Source organism: Mirounga leonina, unplaced genomic scaffold (assembly GCF_011800145.1).
Source record: "Mirounga leonina isolate KUSES-001 unplaced genomic scaffold, KU_Mleo_1.0 Mir_55, whole genome shotgun sequence".
In the NCBI taxonomy this organism is placed as follows: domain Eukaryota; kingdom Metazoa; phylum Chordata; class Mammalia; order Carnivora; family Phocidae; genus Mirounga; species Mirounga leonina.
Window position 1 is genome coordinate 9,914,188 of NW_023270816.1, and position 22,184 is coordinate 9,936,371.

The 22,184-nt window shown below is 53.6% G+C and overlaps 1 protein-coding gene across 1 annotated transcript in view; it reads left to right on the forward strand.

Moving 5' to 3' along the window:
- Window positions 1-21,889, forward strand: part of LOC118001895 (kinesin-like protein KIF25) — a 33,362-nt gene extending 11,473 nt beyond the window's left edge. Inside the window, exons 5-13 of the mRNA XM_034992072.1 lie at window positions 4,438-4,505; window positions 11,364-11,438; window positions 13,770-13,919; window positions 17,409-17,585; window positions 18,723-18,874; window positions 20,058-20,201; window positions 20,554-20,709; window positions 21,521-21,671; window positions 21,811-21,889. Coding sequence (XP_034847963.1) covers window positions 4,438-4,505; window positions 11,364-11,438; window positions 13,770-13,919; window positions 17,409-17,585; window positions 18,723-18,874; window positions 20,058-20,201; window positions 20,554-20,709; window positions 21,521-21,671; window positions 21,811-21,820 — 1,083 coding nt within the window. The 3' untranslated portion in view covers window positions 21,821-21,889. The remainder of the gene's footprint in view (window positions 1-4,437; window positions 4,506-11,363; window positions 11,439-13,769; window positions 13,920-17,408; window positions 17,586-18,722; window positions 18,875-20,057; window positions 20,202-20,553; window positions 20,710-21,520; window positions 21,672-21,810) is intronic.
- The last annotated feature ends 295 nt before the right edge of the window (window positions 21,890-22,184 follow it).

Genomic DNA, 22,184 nt, shown 5'->3' on the forward strand with positions numbered 1-22,184 from the left:
TCCTTTCCTCATCTGTGTACCTTGCTGGAATCACCTGGTTTCTTTTTCTTTTTTTTATAGTTTAGAGCACCTCCCCTTGGCTTTTGGGCCACTGGTGCCCGAGGACCTGGGGAGTTTCTCATCATCTGCATCTCCTTGGTGCAGCTCATCGTGTTCCTTTGTCCTCTGCATGTCCTGTGGAGAGGCAGGAGGACCCAGAGGCTTGGCCAGACCCAGGTTCCATCCCTGAGGCAGGAAGGGCATGAGTTCTTTATTGGGAGGTGCTTCTCTGTGAAGTGAGCAATGGTAAAGCTCATTCATGTCACCAGGTTGCAAAATGGTGTTAATCTAGCTCTGTCATTCCTTCTTCCTTTACTCCTGGAAACTTTTAAAGAGATACTTCCCCCATGTCCTTGCTGTTACCCAGAGGGACAGTCCATGGGGGTGCTCTGCCCTTTCCCCTTTACTTATTAGCTTTGAAATAATGAAGGGTTCCCTGGCTTCCTGCCCAGGTGACCAGTGAAGGTTTGGGTAAGTGTCATGATGATGGGTTTAGTCCCCTGCATCACTGTCTGCAGCCCAGAGGCCAGGCTCCAGAGTCAGGGAGACCCTGGGACCTTCGGTCCTCATGCTCCGTCTACGTGTCCTCACTCCCCCATATTTTGCAGTTCAGAGGGAAACCTGCCACTTTATAGTAAATGTCCATGGGGTTTGTTTTGTTATCTGGTTGTGCTGTTTTTTTTTTTTAATGCAGGACTTAGGGTGATTCAGAATCCATGCCTGCTTGTTTATTTTACTAGCATACAAACCTCTATGAATCTATCACCAGTGTGGGAACTGGACATAGCAATGACCCCCCCACCTTAGCTCCCCATCTGAGGCCATCACTACATCAAATCTCATTTGAGCTGTCTTGCATTAAACAGATACTCTAACTATAGATGCTAATAAAACCTATAAATTATACAATATTTATACTTACAATACTTATAAATTAGGTATAAAAATTTACCTAAATTATACTTACAAATAAAACTGTATACACTATAGATGGTTATATGTATATAAATTTTCCTATCTATATTTGCTCCTAAAAAGTCATTGGTGAGTTTTGGTTGTATTTCAGGGGACTGGGTTTTTCAACTCAACATGATTTTTTTTTTTTATAGACAGGTTCTGTGTTTTTTTTAAAAAATATTTATTTATTTGAGAGAGAGAGAAAGAGACAGAGAGAGCACAAGCAGAGGGAGTGGCAGGCTCCCCACTGAGCAGGGAGCCCAACGCGAGACTCAATCCCAGGGCTCCAGGATCATGACCTGAGCTGAAGGCAGACGCTTCACCCACTGAGCCACCCAGGCGCCCCAGACTCAACATGAATTTGCTGAGATTTATCCGTCTCGATGAAGGTAGTGACCCAGAGGCAACTAGTAAAGACCTATTGACCACAGCGATGACCATCTTTAACTGTTTTAGCTCTTTGGGCCATGGAACCCAAACATCTCCTCCTGGGAGAGGATTGTTGCCTTATGTTTGCAAAGCTCACGGCCCATCCAGCAGGTTTCTCGGAATAAGGAGGTGATACTCCCTGAAGATGGTGTTGAGTGCCCGCCTCCCGAGAAGAGAGAACTCAGATATTTGTGGTGGAATCACAGTGCGTCTGACCCTGGCCTCCACTCTCCCCAGCGGAGGTGAGCAAGCTCCCTGTGGTCAGCGTGGAGAAGGCCAAGGACCAGGAAGGAACACCGAAGGGCAGGGCCTTCCATTCTGAATGCCCTTCACTTAGCTCCTCCTGGTCTGAGCATGCGGCAGTTGGATTAAAATTGACTTTTAGTTTCAAAGTGTGAATGGCTGAGTTGATGGCAAAGAATTGTACGCCCTGGATGCTTTTGAAAGCTGTCTGAGGGGATTGGATACAGATACGGAAGCAGCTCAGTGTCGGGAGAATGACTTTGTCCATTACCGGCTCTGAGCTGGGCACCTGCCACATGGCGCCCCATGGAGCCTTGGGATTCCACGAGCAAGTGTGTCTGCGCCACAGGGGAGCCCCGAGGGTCTGCCTCCACCACTTAACACATCCGGGCCATTCCCCTTCGGAAGGGAAGGGTGTCGTAGGGCAAGAGCTTGAAATTTTGGATGAAAGGATATTATCTTAAAAGGTCGAGGGCATGGATCTTACTTGTGAGGAGAAGGGATGTTTAGCAGTATGAACGAGGAGGTATTTGTTTGGATAGGCAAGAAAGAACACTTAAGCTGTGTTTGGGAAAATGAAACTTTGCTCTTGGAATCATTTCAGATGTTTAAGATCTAGTGATCACACTGTAGGACGACATTCTAAATAGCTATGGGGAGCTTTTGGACTCAGGCTTGTTTTTATGGCTTTTTATGTTCCTTATATGGCGTCCCTTGAGCTTTTGGGTGAGACGTTGTGAATCTTAGCATTTTTCATTTGTTTTTCTTTATGGTTAAAACTTCAGCGTTGGAAAACATCAGTAAAACACTTTGGGGTGTGTGTTCATCCTGAGGCCCTGTGGTTACGTCTTGGCATAATATTAAAGGAATGCCACCACGATCAGGCACAGAAAAAGGAAAATATGCCTCTGGGAGGGAGCGAGGGACCGAGGCTGGTGGTCAGATTCTGGGGCTGGGAGCCAGGAATCTGGGCTCTGCTCTGAAAACCGTGTCCGTGCCTTTGTCCTGGGGGGTGTCTGAGAGCTCGTCCTTCCATCTTCTTTCAGGGTTTGGGAGTGGGATGCATGGAGGATGTTACCACTGTTACATAATGTCGCTGTTACCGTGTGGGGATAGACAGCCCCTGAAACCGCTCTGGCACACAGCCGGTGCTCAGTAGATGCTCAGCGAGAATGAACTCTCCATTAGCGGCTCCCCTGCGAATGAAACCTCCTTCTTGAAAGCTGGGCTGGGACGCGGCCGCACGCAAGTCTCCGTGTATTGACCAGATTAGGCGTCTCGGCAGTTGCGACGCGAAGGAGGCCGCGGTCAGAGGCCCCAGCTCCTTGCTGGCGAGGCCACCTGGACTGGGCTCCAGCCCATGGGCTCTGCTGAACTCTCCGTTACGGGAACACGCGGCCTCCTCCCCGGCCAGGTGCGACTGACGGCTGGAAGTCAGGACCTGAGTGACCCCCACGGGCGCCCCCGCTGCAGCCTGGCGCTCCGCGCTGCCCGCTCCGCACACGCTCCTCGTTGTTACACTCTCCTCATCCCCTTCCTGTGCCGTTTACATTTCGGGAAGGTTTCTGAGGCAGTGACACGAAGAGTGAACTGGAAGGACACCAGGCTGGGGACAGAGAGGCCGAGGCGGCAGTGGCGGCGGGTGTCGGCAAGGGGAGAGGGATGCGAGACGCCTGACTGAAGGTGCTGGTGACGTGTCTCACAACCTGACTTCCCCGGATGCCCGCCGGTGGTTAAAGCATCTCACCCTCGATTGTGAAGACAGCCAAGGCTCAGCTCTCTGGCGAGATCAGTAAGTAAGCCAGAAGGCTTTGCAGAGTCCACAGGGCACGGCCCCGACCGAGCGGTTGGCAGAAAGGAGGTGACCACCAACCGCGTGAGGAACAGCCAGCTACCGGGTCCCACAGCTTGTGCGTTCAACGCCTCAACAGGCCGCTTTTGGGACATGCGTTTCTGTTTGCAGGTGGATCTCTCTGTCTCTGTTTCTCTGTTTCTCAAAGCTCCAGTAAGAAGATGGGAACCACATCCTCCAACAGCTGTCATGGAAAAATCAAACGTCTACGGGTTATTCACTGCTGCAATTGTTGGTTTGTTTTTTTACTTCTTTCTATACGCCTGTCTTTTCATGAATTTGCATTTCGTTTTAGAATTGGAACCCCTTCAAAGTATTTATTTTTTCTTTGCCTAAGGACAAGTGACCTAGAGCTGCGTTTCTTGCTAAAGACAGCTTTCCCTTCTCTCCACACACGATGGCACTGAAGATGGTTTAGCTAGAGCAAAAGTGATGTGTTTGAAACAAAGAAAACTTTTAGCGCCTGTAGTTATAATTAAATCGTAGCATGTCTGAGGTGGGACTTCTTGAGTCCCGGGCGGGTGAGTCTTACACCTGCCTTGAGCTGTCAGGTGCCCCGAGAGTCGGCGTCCTGGGCGGCTGTGCTTCTTAGAGAAGGAGCCCACTGTGCAATCCTCCGCAGAGGCGGCTTTCTTCTGCCATCTGCGCCTGGCCCACCATTCCGCTGGAGGGGAAGGAAGGGTCACAGTCTTTGAGGACCGTATGGTCTCTGTCTTGTTACTCAATCGTGCAGTCGAGTAAAATGCATCCGTAGACAATCTGTAACCCAGGGTTGGCTGTAGTCCACTAAAACTCCGTTTACGAAAACAAGCGACAGGCTGGATTGGCCCAAGGGCGGTGGTTCGCCAGCCTCTGTCCAGTGTTATCAGCATGGCCCCGGCTGAGTCCTGACGCCTTGTTTCCTCTTTTTTTATTAGGAAACCATCCTGGTGAAATGTGATCGGCCTGCTCACCCTTTGATTAATAAGACGTATAATTTCGAGAGGTAAGTGCTTTGATGCCTAAAGCGACGTTACACAAACACGAATTTCACGTTAGCATTTGGCTCACGAGATTCACAACACGTCCTGCCATTTGCACTAATTGCCCAGAAGCAAAGACCGTTTTGCGGAGCGAGCGAGTCTTTCCAGCCAGTGGTGCTGGAGCCGTGGGGCGACCCCTGCAGACGGGAAGTGACCCTTGATGTGTGTACCACACCTTTTGCAAAAAGTAAGTGAAATGGAATCTAGACCTAGATATGAAGCATAAAACCGTAGAACACAGGAGCTTGAGAAACGCCACTAAAAGCGTGATCTATACACGAAAAAGATCTGCCGGACTCGACCACAATGAAACCGTTCGCTCCGTGTGCGACCTTGTTAGGGGGACGAGCCGGCAAGCCCCACGCCACAGAAACCTCGGGAAATCAGAGCTCCCCGAGCACGTGTACCCAGCAAACAGAACAAACCAGCCGCCTCAGCAGGCGGGCAGAGTGTCGGGACAGAGGCTCCCCCAGAGCCAGATGCTGACGATGAGTTTCCCGGGAAGGTCAGCTGAGAGCCCGGAGAGCCACCCGCCCCCCGCCCCCCGCGTCAGGATGGCCAACCCATCAGACTGACCGGACCAAGTGCTGGTGGCCTGACATGAAACACATGCTGAGCCTACGACCCAGACATTCCGGAAGAGACCAGTCCAGGGGGGAGGAGAGCGGGTGAGAGTCTGTCCGGAGCCAGGAGGCTGGGGAGGGATTGTCACCCGAGAGGCCGCATGAGGGAGTCTCCAGGGAGAGCTGTTCTCCGGGGTGGCGTATGCTGTGCGTCTGTCGAGACCCACAGACCTGTCGCCTCAAAAAGTGAAGTCTTCTCAACGTAGATTTTAAAAATACAACCAATTTTTCAAAGAGACTTTAGGAGACCGAAGAACCGGTTGTGATGTGTGGATCCTGATCAGTCAATAAACTCCTACGCTGTGTTTTACGAGACGGTGACGTGGCCGTGCGCGTTTCTGGTACGGAGCACTGCCGCGGGTCGTCATGGTAACGGGGTCCGTCAGGACCAGACGTACCAGTCTTGCGTGTGATGCCGGAGACTCAGGGTCAGTGACGCCAACACCAGTGGGGCCCCAGGGAGAGAGAAGCAGACCCCTAAGTTTGGTCAGAGATCCCACCTGGTCGGCGACAGACAGAACCAGAATCCAGTGGTCATGAGCAGAGGCTCTGGAGCCTGTGTATTTGATCCTGCAAAGTAGAAGTTAACCAGTTTGTCTGTCTTCCCCCAAGAGGACGGGAGGACCTTGGAAGGCTCAGGCTTGCACCTCGCAGCCACCTGGTCAGACGCAGAGACCCCCGGGCCATGGGCTCCCCACTGGGCTCAGGGCCCTGGAGCTCCATCACTCCCCCCCGACGTGCTGACCACGTCCGTGAGGCCTGTGATGTGGAAGAGGACACGGAGGGGAAGTGTCGCCCCTGGGCCGGCTCTGTGACTGCTGGTGACCCTGCCCGGGAGGGCCGTGCCCTTCACCGCTGGCTGCCACCCCCTCCACATCCTCTCTGGGGACACGCGCTCCCGGGGCCCTGGTGCCGGCGAGGCCACAGGAGGACTCCGGCTGCCAGCCGTCCCGCCACCCCACTGTGCCAGACGTGGGGTCCCAGGCTTCTCGGCCCCGGAGGGACCCCAGTGGACCAGGAGGGGCAGGCCCATCCACGCAGGGTTCTGGCCCAGGAGGGAAGTCAGACGTGCAGATGCCCACCCTTCAGACCTTCCTGTCACTGCTCTGCTGGCATGAGGGCGCAGGGTCTCGGTCAGACACACCGGCCGGCCGCCTACACACCAGGATCTGTGCCCCGGCATCTTGTCTGTGTCCCTGAAGCACGTGGTCCCGGGGGATGGTCTGTGAGGCACACTCTGGAGTCTTTGCCTTGAACGATCTCATCTGGGCCGAGAGGCTCAGCATGGTGCTTCCCTCCGCACGTGGGAGCTTTTCCGCCACTGTCCCCCAGCTTCCACTGCTGCTGGCCCGGAGCTTGGCGGTCCTTTTGTCGGATGAACACGTCCAGACCTTGTGTGAAGAGACTTTACCCGGAGGGCTGGTCGGCCAGGGAAGGGATTCCCAGCTTAGGGCCAGAGCTGTCGCCTGGCGCGCCTCTGGCCTCAAGGGCTGCCAGCCCCCCAGGTCAGGAGAAGGGCTTCCATTTACAGGAGCGGAGTGGGGGGCTGCCTCGGGGGGGCACTGGTCTTGCCCTGAGGCCAGCCAGTTCTCGGTGGGGGGAGGGCTGGAAGGAGACCCCCAGACTCTGATGCGGTCTTTATGGGACCGCTCCACCTGGGGATTTCCCCACCCCAGGGCCACTATCCATATCCACGTGACCTGCAGGTTTGTGGTTGTGGCTCCTCCTGGAGGGCCCCTCCACCCCATCTGGAGCCCACAGCACCCTCTCTACCATCTCTGTTTATCAGGACCTGCCCTTCAGGCCTCACCCCTGCAGAGGGCCCGGGCCCCCTGTCCCTGTGTGTCGCCCCTCCGGAGGGGCGGGCCCAGCCTGGAGCCCTCCTCCTTGGCTCAGTCTGCCCCCCAGCAGGACAGTGCCAGGTTCTCCGCGGTCCGGCGGCCTCTCCGCGTGCTGCTGGAACGTTCCCCTCCCTCCGTCCATCCAGGCTGTGTTCTGTATGGCGTTTCTGGTTACGTGTCTTCAGTGTTTGGTGATGTGGAGGGGGGAGGTGGCCACACCTCCCGAGCCCACCCTGCCACGAGGCAGGCCTTTAATCCACCTCACGTTTATGTGGCCCCTCAGATTGTTCCAAGCCTGTTTGTGCAAATCAAGTCCCTTGACCTTCTCAGGAACACCTGGGCAGGTGCCACAGGTGAGGAAACCAAGGCCCAGCTGGTCACACACCTTTCTGGAGTCAAGTCTGGCCAGCTACCACCTGCAGGAACCGAGAAGGGCTGGCAAGGGCGCTGGGGTGGGGACGCGTCGGCCGGCCATCACCGGGACCTTGTTTTGGGGAGTAGGGAGGAGGGGTGCCCACACCTCACTCAGAAGCCGGGATTTTGGGATGCTTGGCAGCAGTGGTCACAACATGCTGGGGTTTGGACAGACGGGGAAGATCTCGATTGTGCCGTTTGAACAAAAGAAGAAATGAAGGAATGTGCACAAGTCACTCTATATCTAGGTTAAGAAGCAGGAATTTAAATTTAAATCTCCATGGGAATTTGTTCCTGGGAGATACTGTTGTGGTGCTCAGGACTATCTCCCTTCATAAACAGTAGGGCATGCGGGGCTTATGAAACCAGGCCACTGCCTATTTTATAACAGCTTTTTATGGAACTAATAAATGTCACAATATTTTATTTCAGTTCTGAAAGAAAATCTCAACAGTTTCAGTACTTAACCCCTTTTTAAAAATAAATGTGTGTCAAAAGAAAATACGTTCCTTACTATTCAGGAAAAATATGAATGGGCCCAGAGTCAGAGGACAGTTGCTGCCTTCTAAGAGGAATAAAAATATGTTATTATTTGTTAAAATGGCAAACTAAAAGTAACAGCCATTGACCCAAAATGCCGTAAGAAGAATACTAAGTAATTTTATTGTCTCAAGTCTAATTTATGTATCGGGTAGACGAAGGTGGCTGTGTTCTCTCCTTACGTGCATTTAGGCCATCGTGGACCCGAGGTGTGTTCGTGTGAGTCCCCTGTGGTCGCGAGTTCGAGGCTTCCCCAGCCTCCCACTACATGCAGGCAGAGGGCTATAGGTGAGCTGAAGGCGTCCGAACCCAGTCCTGACAACTCAGTTAACCAGGATACAAAATGGTCAAAGGCAGAGAGAAAGAAGAGGGTCAGGGACCCCTAGATGCCTCCAGTGGGGCTGGGCGTGGATTGGAGCCGGTGGGGGGGGTGCTAGCTCTGCAGAATGAACGCCCTCCACGTGGCCTGGCCTTCCCCCTGCACCTGCAGCTTTTCGCCAGGACACGTTAGCACCTGGGGCTGCAGCCGCCGTGGCCGAAATGTCACCTGCGCCTGGCTTCTCTCGCGCGGGGGCTGGATGTCTTGTCAGGTGGCTGAGGGCCATGCACGGTCCTTCTCTGTGAGCGCTCAAGTCTCTAGACACTTTTCTCCAAAGAGAGAGAAAGGATTTCTAATATAAAGAGAAACATTAGGAGCATATTTCTACAATAGAAGGAAATGTTAAAGTTTAATACAGAGAGGATTGGCCTTTTTCTTCTCTATTTTTAGGGTATTAATCTTTTATCTGTGATTTAAGTTGCAACTATTTTTCGAGTTTGTATTCTTTTCTGAAATCTCTTAGCCATGCAAAAGCTTTCTCCCCTTTAACTTAAGTATAGTTACAAAGGTCACCAGGTTAGAGAAAAATATACCCAGGTGTTCTAGTAATTGTGTGCTTTATTTTTGACATTAAACTTGTGATCCATTTGGGATGTATCCTAGAATAATTAATGTCTAAGGAATGGATCCAATTTCACCTTTTTCCATGTACCTCCCCAGTTATAGGGACATCACTTAGGGAAACAATCTTTCCCTGCTAATCTGAGACGTCTCCTTTATCCTACAAGTGCCAGGCACAGTTGGGTCTAGTTCTGCGTTTGTCTTGGACACCCTCGGGTGCTAGCAGGTACAAGCGGGTGCGGGCTGCACAGCCCTCCCCCACCCCCATCTTATGGAACCAGTTGCTTCATTGTGTCCAACTGCTGACCTCCTGAGTGATGACTCAATACAACGTTACCAAGTGTGGGTGGCAGGACCTTTGACCTTGGCTTCATGTTGGTGGAAAAGACCTGAGTGTTTAAGTAAGACGCTCATCACCAAGCCTAAACTATTTACTATTTAGGAAAAGTTTGCCGACCCCTGCAGTAGATTAGAAATTTAGAAGACATTCGGCCAGCAGCCACAGGAATGCCGTGTTTGAATCATGAGTTTTAAAAACTGACAGGAAAAGTAAGCTTACCAGAGAACTGGAGAAATGTCAGAGAACACGGACTGACTTTGGGGGATGATATTGAGGAATTACCATTAATTTTTTTAAATGTGGTAATGGTAGCATCATGATGTTTTCTGGAAGTCTTCATCCTTTTCAGATACATACTGAAACATTTTCGAGGTCAGCTTCTCCAGGCTCCAAATGGAGGGCTGCGGGCTTGCGCCAAGTCACAGGCCGTGGGAATTCAGTGAGAAGTTAAAAAAAAAAGATTCAAGGGGCCCCTGGGTGGCTCAGTCTATTAAGTGTCTGACTCTTGGTTTCGGCTCAGGTCATGATCTCAGGGTCGTGGGATTGAGCCCCACATTCAGTGGACATTCTGCTGAGTGCAGAGCCTGCCTGGGATTCTCTCTCTCTCTCCCTCTGCTCCTGCCCACACCCCTGCTCTCTCCCAAATAATAAATAAATCTTCAAAAAAAAAAAAAAAGATTCAAGGCGCCTGGGTGGCTTAGTTGGTTAAGCATCCGACTCTTGGTTTTGGCTCAGGTCATGATCTCAGGGTTGTGAGATCATTATAGCCCTGTTTCCGCCTGTGGCGCCCCAGCACCTAAAGCACATTGTGGGCGCCCGAAAGGCACAGGATGTGACAGGTCAGGTCCCTGTGGGAACCCCATGCTTCCCTGCTGCACACACAGCCTTGCACTAGGCTCCACACTCAGCAGGGAGTCTGCTGGAGATTCTTTCTCTCCCTCTACCCCCCATTCCCCTGCGTGTTCTCTCTCTCTCTCACAAGTAAATACATAAATAAAAATTAAAAAAAAAAAAAAAAGATTCAAGAGCTCAGCATCACACTACTTGCCCCAAATGCCCTCCTGATCATGCATAATAAGCAACATTTTAATTTTTTTTTAAAGATTTTATTTATTTATTTGACAGAGAGATAGACAGAAGAGCACAAGCAGAGGGAGTGGCAGAGGGAGAGGGAGAAGCAGGCTCTGCACCGAGCAGGGAGCCCGATGCGGGGCTCGATCCCAGGACCCTGAGATCATGACCTGAGCTGAAGGCAGACGCTTAACCATCTGAGCCACCAAGGCACCCCATAATAAGCAACATTTTATACATTTAAAAATACTCCTGCTTCTGGAAATACTATGGATCAATTGGACATTATGACACATTCTGAAAATGAAAGAAGAGAAACATTTGGTACCAGCTAAATAAAAGCCTGTATTTCAGGCATCTAAGCTTAAATGCAAAGCACATTGGATTCAATACAACTGACCAGTAGTGCTTATTTCATATATTTGGTAGTCTGGCACAAATTCTGCTCTTCAGCTGCATTCTAATCTTGTTTCAAATTGTGCAGTGAGCTGCGTTTCTTAGAAGTTCCTTCCTACTTAGCTGTATTTGTGCGTGCTTATAAACACAGAACCACATCGGATCCCCCCTTCCATAGTAGACATTCCAGTCCCATGACGCATATGGACATTCTGCTGAACTAACCTGGGGCCTAGGAAAACAATGCTTTGGAGAGCTTGAAAATAAAAATTAAATACTACATATCCGATGTTGCCCAGAGTATGATTTTTATGTTATTCTTGTTGGACCCACTTAAGTGGAGCTAATTTAGTCCCAGGATAATTACATGGTATCCTTTCTTTTCTTCTTGCTGGCTTGCTTTTTCTTTCTGCTTTGCAAGCATTCATAATTGTGTTTTTATAACAGAGGAGACATTTCTTCAGTCTTCCTTAGCCTCTGTTAGCCTGAAAGGTAATGGAATCGATCCCCAATTGTTACAAAGATGGATCTTGACTGTGTTGGGGGCTTAGATGGGAAGTGGATAAGGCTCTCGTTATTAGCAGGGTTTCATATTTGGTTACTAATGTAAATCTCTGTTCTTCCAATAATGCGTCATTTTTCCCTTTGCCTCTCAGAGTTTATGGCCCAGCAGAATCTCAGCAAGTGGTATTTGGGGATGTGTGCCCGCTGCTTACATCTCTCTTAGATGGGTGAGTTAAAATATCTTCAAGGCCAGGGATCACAGTTATGAGTAACTGTAAGTAGATCTCATTCATGCTACACGATGAATGTGTGACGTTACAGTCTGAATATGATGGCAGAGCAAACCCGTAGCCCCGTGTCGATTAGTGTCCATGGGGGGCGGGGGAGTAGGTCTGTGTGCCAGGAAGAGGGCCACCCAGGACTTGAGGAACGGCTGTCATGGACACCTACTCCCTGGTTCTAGTGACACGTGAAGGCTGTGAGCAGTTGTCCTTGTGCTCTCTGGGACTTTTTCTGCATTTTAGAATTTTCAGAAAGTCTGTGGAGCGTGTTAACACTGGACTGAGGAACTTGTGATCCCTTTGGGATGGAGCCTCTGGCCCCGGACCCGTGACCACCGATTCCCAAGGTCACATCTTCTGAGTAAAGATCGCGTCTTTAGCAACAAATGGAACCAGATTCGTGTGACTGAGACACAATATGCCAAGGCTTCCTACTTCGGGGTGCTGGGAAGGACCCCAGTTTGGTGGAGGAGTCTGCGTTCAGTGTCCTGAAGAAGCCATATTCGTGTTTGCCCAGCAAAGCTCCTGCACAGCCCAAGTCCACAAACTAGAGGCTGTCGTCATAGCCCTGTTCCCGCCCGTGGCGCCCCAGCACCTAAAGCACATTGTGGGCGCCCGAAAGGTGCAGGATGTGACAGGTCCGGTTCTCGTGGGATCCCCATGCCTCCTGCTGCAGACACCTGCAGGGCCGAGCCTCCCACAATGATGCAGTTTCTCCTTGCACCCTTCTTCTGGAATGCTGGGGCTTTTAGACCCATCCAAAAAAAGTTCTTCCATGGAAAATGATAGGAGGGCTCTTGTTCTTTTTTTAAGTAGGCCTCTTTTAAGTAAGCAGATTCCAGAAATAAAAAAGGCATAGTGGTTAAATGGTCTTTGCCAGAGTTGCCTTTCCGTTTTAAATGTGAAACAGATGGCATTATTTTGAGTCCTGAGCTGCTTTCTTCAAGAGGCTTCTTTCCTCTCTGCATTCCTCAAGGGCTCGTAAGGTCCCCGTAAGAGCTGGTGACCCCCTGAGACCAAGGTATTCCCGCCGGAGAAGTGCACCATCATCTCCTCAGGGAAGGTCTGAGATACAGAATGCAGTGAGGTTTTTGTTGTAAAGACCTTGAGACTTTTCAATTCCGGAAGACAAACAATGTAGTGTGGTAACTCTGAGGTGCTGGGTTGGTCTTTGCCCTAATACGCTTCCTGCTGGACTAGAACAGTCGGTCCTGGAGGGAGGCGTGCCGGTCAGCCGGAGCGCTCCTCACAGTCCTGGCATCCTTCACAGCCTCACTGGTATGACTTGCTGGGAGTGCCTCAGGCTAAATAGCCCGTCTGCTTAAAGGTCGATCCATGAAATCAGAGTCTTGAGGTGGGGCCTGCGTGGGGACGGTCTCGTCCCCTCCGTGATGCAAAGGGGGGTTCAGGCCTTAGCATTCAGCCCCCTGTAGGTCTGGATCACCCGCACTTTCATGGCCAAGATTATACATTTATATCATTTATATATTTGTATCATAAATCTATACCCTATCATATAAATTTGTATCCATTTTCAAATGTTCTTTCGATGTTCCGATCTTCCCATTGACATCTTGGGCTGAAGAAACAGCTGGAAGGAAATGCAGGGAGCCAGCAACCATCCCTGTCCTCTGTGACGTGACCCCGAGCTGTGGGGAGCAGGGGGCAGTGCCTGTCACGGAGACCGTGTTGGTGTGTTCTGGCTGACTGCGGAGGTGGAGTCCCCGCGTCCCCTGGAATGCCGAAGTCTCAGAATATGTAACAAATGGTAGCCGTGCTCGCCATCCTATATGTGATGGGGAAATATTTGTAGAAAACCACAGGGAAGTGTCACATGCATTAGGGGAAGCCCCAGTTTAGCAAGATGAGCTTGCTTTGGGCGGCCCCAGCTCTGCACTGACGGAGTGGATGGGGCGGACGAGGGGTCTTGCTCAGGGTGGGACCCCCCCGGGGACCTTGAGCGCAGGGTGCCAGCAGCGGGTGCCCAGAGGAAATGTCGAATCACCGAGGAGCAGCAGGTGCCGACAAGGAGCGTGTTAAGCGCGTGTAAAGGGGAGTGTGGTTCAGCCCAATGCTGTGTAATCAAACAACAGCAGGGACTCTGCAAAAACACAGCTCCAGTCCCATGAAAGCCTGCTTTGTAAGGGATGGAGTAACAGAGGAATGCAGAGCGACACGTATCAAAGTTTCCATCCGAGGGAACGTTGTTCTTAGAACCCAGTTATGGCAGGAGACCTCTGTGTGGGTTGCAGTGCTGACATTTGTGTTGGGTTTCAGGTACAACGTCTGCGTTCTGGCTTATGGACAGACAGGATGTGGCAAGAGCTACACCATGTTGGGTCCACATTCTAAGGAGGCACGCATCCCCCCATGGGGCCCGCACAGTGACCTCGGAATCATGCCCAGGGCTGCTGGAGAGCTCTTCAGGTACCCGGGGGCAGTGGGCAGAGGCCCAGAGCAGCAGGGAGTATGGGAGGCCAGCAGCACCGGGAAGGGGCGTGGCGGACGGCTCCTGTTTGCGGAGACCACACCTGACGCTCCTGTCAGAACCCACTACGGTCCAACGTTTAAATACTCTGGGCCTCCGCACCACAAACACTAGAAATTCTTATGGCACATTCATGTTGAAATTCTGTCGTTAAGACAAAACTTTTTTTTTTTAAGGGTTGCTTTTTTCTTTTTTTAAGATTTTATTATTTGTTTTGGGGGGAGGGGCAGAGGGGGAGAGAGAACCTCAAGCAGATTCCCAGCTGAGCATAGAGCCTGACTCAAGGCTTGATCCCACGACCCTGAGATCATGACCTGAGCCGAAATCAGGAGTTGGACTCTTAAGCAACTGAGCCCCCCTGGGGCCCCAAATCGAAACTTTTTGAAAGAGATCCCTAGCTGGACAATTTCCCTGTTCAGGAGAGGATGGAGCATGGAGGTTTTCTGTCCTAGAATGAGACGGGGACAGCGGGAGACCCCCGTTGTCTTTTCCTTGCCTCCTGGCCCTGGAAAGAGCCGACACATCTGGTTTTCTTCTTCGGAGTTACAGCGAGCTGGGCATGTTGAAGATGCTTCTGTTCTGGGAAAACATCCCTGGAAGAGACCCACTGCATTTTCATGATTTTACCAATACAATTACTCCTGGAAAAAATTAGTAACAAGTTGTCCTTGGCAGCCCAAGTTGCCAGGGGATCCTGGAATAAAGCCATGACATTCCATCCTCTAGGCCTGGACACAGACTGTCCCGGCCTCCAGGGGCCTCCAGCAGGTCTCCGGGGGAGCCGGGGGCCTTCCGTGCTGCCCACCCCCTGGATTCGGTTTCTCGCTCTGTGTCTCCTTGCTGAGCCTTTCCGCGTCTTAAAATCGCAGCCAGACAAGGACATAAGCACTCCCACACAGCCTAATGTTTTAGAGCCTCTTCAAACCATTATTCCTTAAGTATTAGTACACATAGAAAATGCATTTATTAAGTTTACTTGTACTAACTACTTCTGAAGAGGACCTGTCAGGGCAGGTGAGGCTGGGCTGTGTAACAGCCATTCTGGAAATCTCAGTGGCCACGAGGCCAGTGTGGGGTGCCACGCGGGGCCGCCACTCCCAAGTGTGTGCTTGTGGGTTGCCGGAGGTGGGGGAGGAGGTCTGGGGCGTGTGGCCAGCCTGCAGACTTCTCCTGGGAGGAACACGTCAACCCTGCCTCGTTGCCTCAGCCCAAGAAGGCGCGTGGCCGCGGGCCGCCTCGGGGGGTCCCTGGGGTGGGGCTGCGGATCTCAGGTCCCAGAGCTCTCCCTCTGGGGACATGGCACTGCATCGGGTGTTTGCTCTGGTTCCAGAATCTCAAGGGGCTGGGACCGCAGTGTGAGTCCCAGATGTGCTCTGCACTGCTGGTGCTGGTGGGAGAGCCGTGTGCCCCCTCCGGGGAGACCTCATCGGACCACGCAGCAGCCACATTGGCCGGAAGCTAAGCAGCGGCCACGTGAGACCACGGCAGAGCTGCAGCAGCTCTGGGCTTTCCTGGGGGTCACGTGGAAGGAGGGGTCCCGGAGAGACCAGGGGTCAGGAGAAGAGCTTGCAGGGTCTGCCGCGCAGAAGGGCCTGGGGGCCGCTGCCGTTCCAGGCTCTGGGGCCCTGGCGGGAGCCTGCCGACCACCCTTCCAGCGCCCTGTGCTCATTGGCACCCTTGGCGTCGTGAAGGTGCCTGGCTCCTTCCAGCCCAGTGACACCACAGCCTTTGTGGCAGATCTCGGCTTATCAGCAGACGTGAGGAGCTTTCTACCTGCCAGGCTGAACGAACAAGGAGTCCAGAGAATGCGCGTGATAATTTCCAGCCCTCGAAAAGCCCAGAACGAACACAGAGAGGATCCAGGAGGATGCGCAGGACCAGGGGTGGCCCTCCCACCCGCCCTGCTTCAGGGCTCCCCCCTTTGTAACCTCACGGGGAGCCCACACGTATTTTTGTGTAAAACTCACTACAGCAGGCGTCCTGCCTACTAAACACTCGGCTTCTTCACGGCAAAGACCGAAGACCACGTTTCAACACCGTTCGCAGAGTCTAGCAAACTACTGAACACCAGAGAGACAAACGAACCAATGCATGGAGCAGATCAAGTACTTAAGTAAATGGGAGGAAATCTTCAAATCAGCTCCCTGGTATTATGTAGATAAGAAATTTCGAATCCGGGTTTTGTGACGCCCAGAGACACGGCCGTTCACACGAGGGGATGGAGCCACACGCCGAGGTCAGGTTTACGTGAGCGTGTTCTCGAGAGCGGAGGGAGGGACGCCCAGCCCCCAGCTCAGCTGACCTAGCTCTTCGCTCTTCCCAGTTACTCTTCTTAGAGTCTTTCTTCTCTGCAGACCCCAGCGTGGAGGACGATCCAAATCTGAACTCTGTGCCGAAAATTATTTTCACTGGAGAATTTATTTTTTTCTTTCATCTTAGTCTTTCTCGTTTCCTTGACTGTATCACCAGAAGACATTAATTGCTCATTTTATCTTGGCTCTCCGTAGCTCCTCGGTAAACTCCATCTATCCATGCTTGCGTAAGACACACCAGGCTGCGTGTTTTCTCGGCAGACACCCTCCTCCCACGCTGGACTTCCAGCCCCGGATCCAGAATTTCTTTGTGGACAAGAAAGCACCGTACTCAGACTCAGACTGGTCTCACTGAGCACGTGTCAGATGAGCAACGATCCCCAGAAGGCAGGGGCGGCCTCCGTGGGCTGTGGGAGTTTTGTGGAAAGGCGCTAGCAGGGGCGTGGGCAGGAGGAGCTGGGCTGGTGGTCACTCTTGCCCTGACTAGGGTTATGGGGTTTTTCTCTAAGCGGGTCGTATCTGTATTTTTAAACCTTTCCATGGTCAGCACATAGCACCTTACAAGATGAAACAGAAGAAGACGTGCAGTGGTTTCTAAGAGGCTGGGTACGTTGTCAGGAGGTCCTGGCAGGGCTTGGCTGGCGGTCTGGGCACGAGCCGGGCTGCGGCAGGAGCCGGCACCCAGTCCTCCCTGGAACGGAGCAAACCCCAGCCCCGGGAAGGTGCTGAGCCCTCCTGTCCTGGCAGCCGGCTTTGGGCTTCTGTGTGGTGATGAGACTCGGCCGAGGGGCTTTCTGCATGGAGGCTGCATGCTCTCCCTGCACGCTCCCCTCGTGGGCCTGGGATCCTAAGGGTCCCTACCGATGGCTGAAATCATTGATTCAGATACGGCTCAGATAAAGCAGCTGTTCCCAAGACAGGTGCTTACCCTGCGGTTCGAAGAGAATTCGCTTTCTTCCCGCTGGTGGTAAGACGCTGCCCGGTACTCACGGGCTGGGGGTCTCGCTGCGTGTCCCGGACGGCAGCCTGTCCTGTGAGAGTGGGTCCCCTACAGCTTTCTTCACGGGGCTGCCCCAGTTCCCGTGGTGGCTGATCCCTCGTGTCCCCACCCCCCAGGCTTATTTCAGAAAACCCATCAAAGAGCCTGAAGGTCGACGTGTCCATAGTGGAAGTGTATAATAACGACATTCTTGACCTTCTGGCCAAAGAGCGCCGCACGGAGGTGTCTGGGCCCAAGCGTGACGCGCCGACAAGCAAGGCAGCAAAGCGGGAGGTCTCTCCGCCAACCCGGCAGTGAGTGTTCAGCCGTGGCCCGGCTTCTCTGAGCGGCCGGCAGCCTCACCGGGACCCCATTATCGCTGAAAGGGTTCACGGTGTTGTTGCACTTAGGGTGTGTCGTGCATTTTTCAGTTTGCTTTAGAAATTATCTTTTTAAAATCGCAGTTGAAACAGACACGTTAATTAACCTCTTAAAATATCTTGATGACAAATGTGTGACAGGTCCCATCCTCATATTCCAGATGAGGGAGCGAGCTTGGAGAAGTGGACTTCCCCACGGTCCCGCCATTAAGTATAAACGTCCTCATTTCCGCTTGTACATGTCAATATTTGATAGAATACAGTAATCATTCATCTTGTAAATAGGGAAGGCTCCTCATATTTTAAAAAATATTTTATTTATTTATTTGACAGAGACAGTGAGAGAGGGAACACAAGCAGGGGGAGTGGGAGAGGGAGAAGCAGGCTTCCCGCGGAGCAGGGAGCCCGATGCGGGGCTCGATCCCAGGACCCCGGGATCATGACCTGAGCCGAAGGCAGACGCTTAACGACTGAGCCACCCAGGCGCCCAAAGTCTCCTCATATTGTTTAAAGACACTCCTCAAAGTTGCCTGTTCCCTGAGTCCACATCTGGGTATCCAGTTTGCTCGCGGGGGGCGGGGGAAGGCTGTCTCCCCTTGTTTGATGAGGGTTAGGGTAGCGAGCCTGTCCTGGGATCTCAGAGTCAGTAAGGGAAGGGTCTGCAGCTGTTTCTAGCATCTGAAAAAAACCTGCAGGATGGTACAGTGAACCATAAGTTTGCACAAGGTAACCAGAACTCTCAGCTTTTGACTAATAAGACTCAGAACAACATAGGTCCCGCTGATGGGAATTTCTGATTAGCTGTCATCTCTCACTAACTAAAATAGGGAAATGGACTTTTATTGGAGTCCACGGGGTGTCCTGAAACAGTTGATTATTCCAGAGTAAAGCAGTTCATGACACGTCAGTCAGGCCTCAGAAAGGAAGGCGTTTGATTTGCTGTTTTATTTTGTCTGACGTGTGCTTCAGTCCGCTTTCCTACAACAGGTCCCCTTGGTCTGGGTGAGAGGGTGGGGGGCGTCCCTTGCCGCCACCCCAGGCGCGCTCCCCATCACTCGGGCTCTCTGCCAGGCCCGTCCACAGTGCGGAGGACTTCATCGCGCTCGCCGCCGGAAGCCTGCAGCTCAGGGCGCAGCTCGCCACCCAAGTGCACGCCCGTTCTTCTAGATCCCACCTGATAATAACGGCCACTCTCACCGCAGCCTCCCCCTGCGACAGCCCCGGTAAGTGGCCGTGTGCACCTGGGCAGGGGCATGGAAGAGAAGTTGCACGGAGCCCGAGGGTGGGAATTGCAAACACTCCTTTGGACGGTCTGGAACCCAGCCTGAGAAGAGAGGGGATCAGGGTGAGGGACAGAGGAAAGGCTTTGTTAAATAGGATATAACACGAGGAGAATGGGCGTATTTGTATCTGGGAATACGATGCCCGAGTCGTGAGTGTGATTTGGGTTTAGAAAGTCACAAACCAGTATATACAATGGTGCCAGTTATGTAAGAAAAGTAAGGCATGGGTTGCAAGGGTCTGGACGTCCCAGTCGGTGAAGACTGGGCCAGCACACAGGGTCGTCTGTAGGACTTGCGAAGCCCAAGGCCCCCAGGCTGGGATGGACTGGCCGAGGACCCAAATTTCTCTAGGCTCCCGGTGCCAGAGTCCACGGGCAGAGGATGGCTGGTCCAAGGCCTACTTCACTTGCGGTTACACAGATGCCTGGTCGCGGGGGGGGATGGGGGGTGATACGCCCCTGATCTGTGGCTGCCGAGGTGGTCCAGGCAAGGGAGGACGGGGGTTGGGGGGTCAGTGCAGAGATTCCTGACTGCCCTGAGCCCCAGACTCAGCCTGATGAGTCCCAGGACCGGGCGCACCTGCAGGGAGGGCGGGGCCGTGGGTGGGCAGGTGCTGTCCAGGGAGCCCACAGCCACTAGCCACATGGGAGAAGGCCGTGGAGACCAGAGTGGATTTTATGTAGTTCTTTCTTTTTTTGTAAATTATGTGTATGTTTTATGCTTTCCACAGTAAATATATTATTTAGGTTTAAAAAAAATCCCTTTAGGAAGTCTGTTTAGGAATAATGCTCGATGAAATGGACACACACGGCAAAATGAAGACCAGTTTTGTCAGGATTTCTGTGGGGGCCTAGGAAACAAGGGTGGAGTTTACCTCTGTCAGGGCCCATCGGGTATTAATCTGTGTCATTACCGAGTATTTCTGGGAACATCATTTGGTGCTCATGAGACTACGTGGGCACTGGCCTCCCTCTCCCTGTTTTACCCAGAGAAGCCCCTCCCCATGGCCAGCCCCCCACCCCGGAGTGTGGTCCTTCGGGATGAGGGCCCACTCTTCGGCGCTGCGGGAAGCTGAGGGAGGCTTTGTGGACGTCACTCCCGGGTACATGTCACCCCCTTGCAGCTGACCGGCAGTCACCTGGACCACCGCTCGAGGGGCGGCCAGCCTGGGGCAGAGTGTCGCCCGGGTCCCCGGGGGCCCAGCGACCCGCGGAACAGGTGCATGCCAAGCTGCAGCTCGTGGACCTGGCGGGCAGCGAGTGTGTGGGTGAGCGCAGAGCCTCTGTCCGGGGCGAGCGGGGATGTGGGGCGTCCTGAGCATGGCCCCCGTCTGCAGTGAGCTCACAGCTGCTCCTCCCAGTGGGCAGCTGTCTTTCCATGGCTGCCAGACGTGCTCGTCCCAGAGCGATGCCCCCCCCACGGCTCTGCAGCGGCCAGCCCATTCCCAGTCGAGGCCATGCAGGAGGTCAGAGGAGGACGCCGATGGGACTGAGGGGCTCCCCACTCAGTGCTCCCTTCCTGAGAAGCGACAGTTTTGCTTTCCCTCGTTCATTTCTTGGTGTTGCCAGAGAATTCGTTGCCCATGCTAACCACATGGCTGGGTCTTCGTGCTTTCCCAGGTGTGTCTGGAGTGACAGGATCGGCCCTGAGGGAGACTTCGTTCATAAACCGGAGCCTAGCGGCCCTCGCGGACGTCCTGGGGGCCCTGTCGGAGCGCAGAGGCCACATCCCATACCGCAACAGCCAGCTCACCCACTTTCTCCAGGACGTTCTTGGTAACGTAAGGGCCCCCCAGAGGCCCCAGACCACAGGACCCCCGGGGGGTGGCATGGCACACTCCCTCCCCTGGGGGGCTCGCTCCTCCTGGCCGTACCTCCTTGGGGGACTTCCTGGGCCCCCAGGTCGCTGTTGTTCCCTCCCAGAGTATTTTCAGCGCTATTCTCCGTGTTGCTGTGCACTGGGTTGCTTGGTTTGCACGTGCCTGGCCAGCCCTCCAAGTAGGTCCTCGGCTCCTCGCAGGGCCGCCTCCGCATCCTGTGTCCCAGCCTGTCGGGCGCGTGGTGGGCTGCAGCTCACCCTGAGGATAGCTGGGGTAGAATGAATGTTCTAGGCTTTCTATGCGTCTCATCCTGGCGTCTCCTCTCTCTCACTGCAGATGGGCTTTCTCCACAGGAAGAGGCAGGGCTGCATCCAGGGTTCATGTTTTGGCTTCTCCCTCTAGGAGGGCCCCTGATGCGTGAGGCTGGGCGCGGGGCAGCGGGGCCCCCGGGAGACACACACAGCCCTTGCCGTGGCCTCCCAGTGTCTGCGTGGTTCGCCTCCCCGTCCTTCCGTCCTTCCCTCTCCCTTGTCCCTGGGTTTGCTTTTCCTCCCAGGCCGCTCAGCACCCCCTGTTGTCCAACAGGCTGGGGAGCCCTGGGTGCTCTGGCTGGGGGACCCCGCCATCACACGCCCTCACCAGGAGCGACCCACGCCCAGGCCCGCGCCCCCGAAGCCGGCGTCCGACTCCACGTGGGCTCCGCAGTAGCTTAGCCATGCCGGGTTTCTCTTGGGCTCTTTCACCTGCCGTTCCTTCTTATTTTAAAGGAGGTGACGCAAAGCTCCTGGTGATTCTGTGCGTGTCCCCCTGCCGGACGCACGTGGCAGAAACGCTGCGGTGCCTGGGGTTTGGGGCCCGGGTGAGGCAAGTGCAGCGAGGCCAAGCTGGAGGGGGCAGTGTAGCCCCCCGGAAACCCAGGTGAAGCAGGAGCCGTGGGCGGGTTGCCCGTTAATGGGCTTTGTGCCCTTATGACGAGTTTCCTGTCATTCCTTGACAATGTATGTGCCCTAACACAAGCTCTTTGACTTTGGACTTCATAAGCCTGTTGTTTTCCAAGGAACCAGTGACACGCTGACCCGTCATCAGGGAGCAGGAGACGCCCAGCAAGAAGCGGGGGGGACGGGGACATGGCGGCCGAGCAGGAGCTGTTGCTGTCTGCCGACCAGCAGGGAAGGTGCGCAGACCAGACGATCCGGGGTCGGAGTGCAGTTCCAGAACCACAGCCCCGGGCTCTCGTGCCGGCCGCCTGACCCGGACACTTTCCTCAGCCCGTAAAGCCCCGTTCCCTCGTCTGTAAGACGCCGGGTGTGCTCAAACACGCCACCAAGAGCAGATGTTTCATGTTATTGCTCCTCCTCGTAATGACCCATCGTCCCAAGCCGACGTCCCAGCGCTGGCCATGACGCGTGACACGTGGCGGGCCACAGGCTC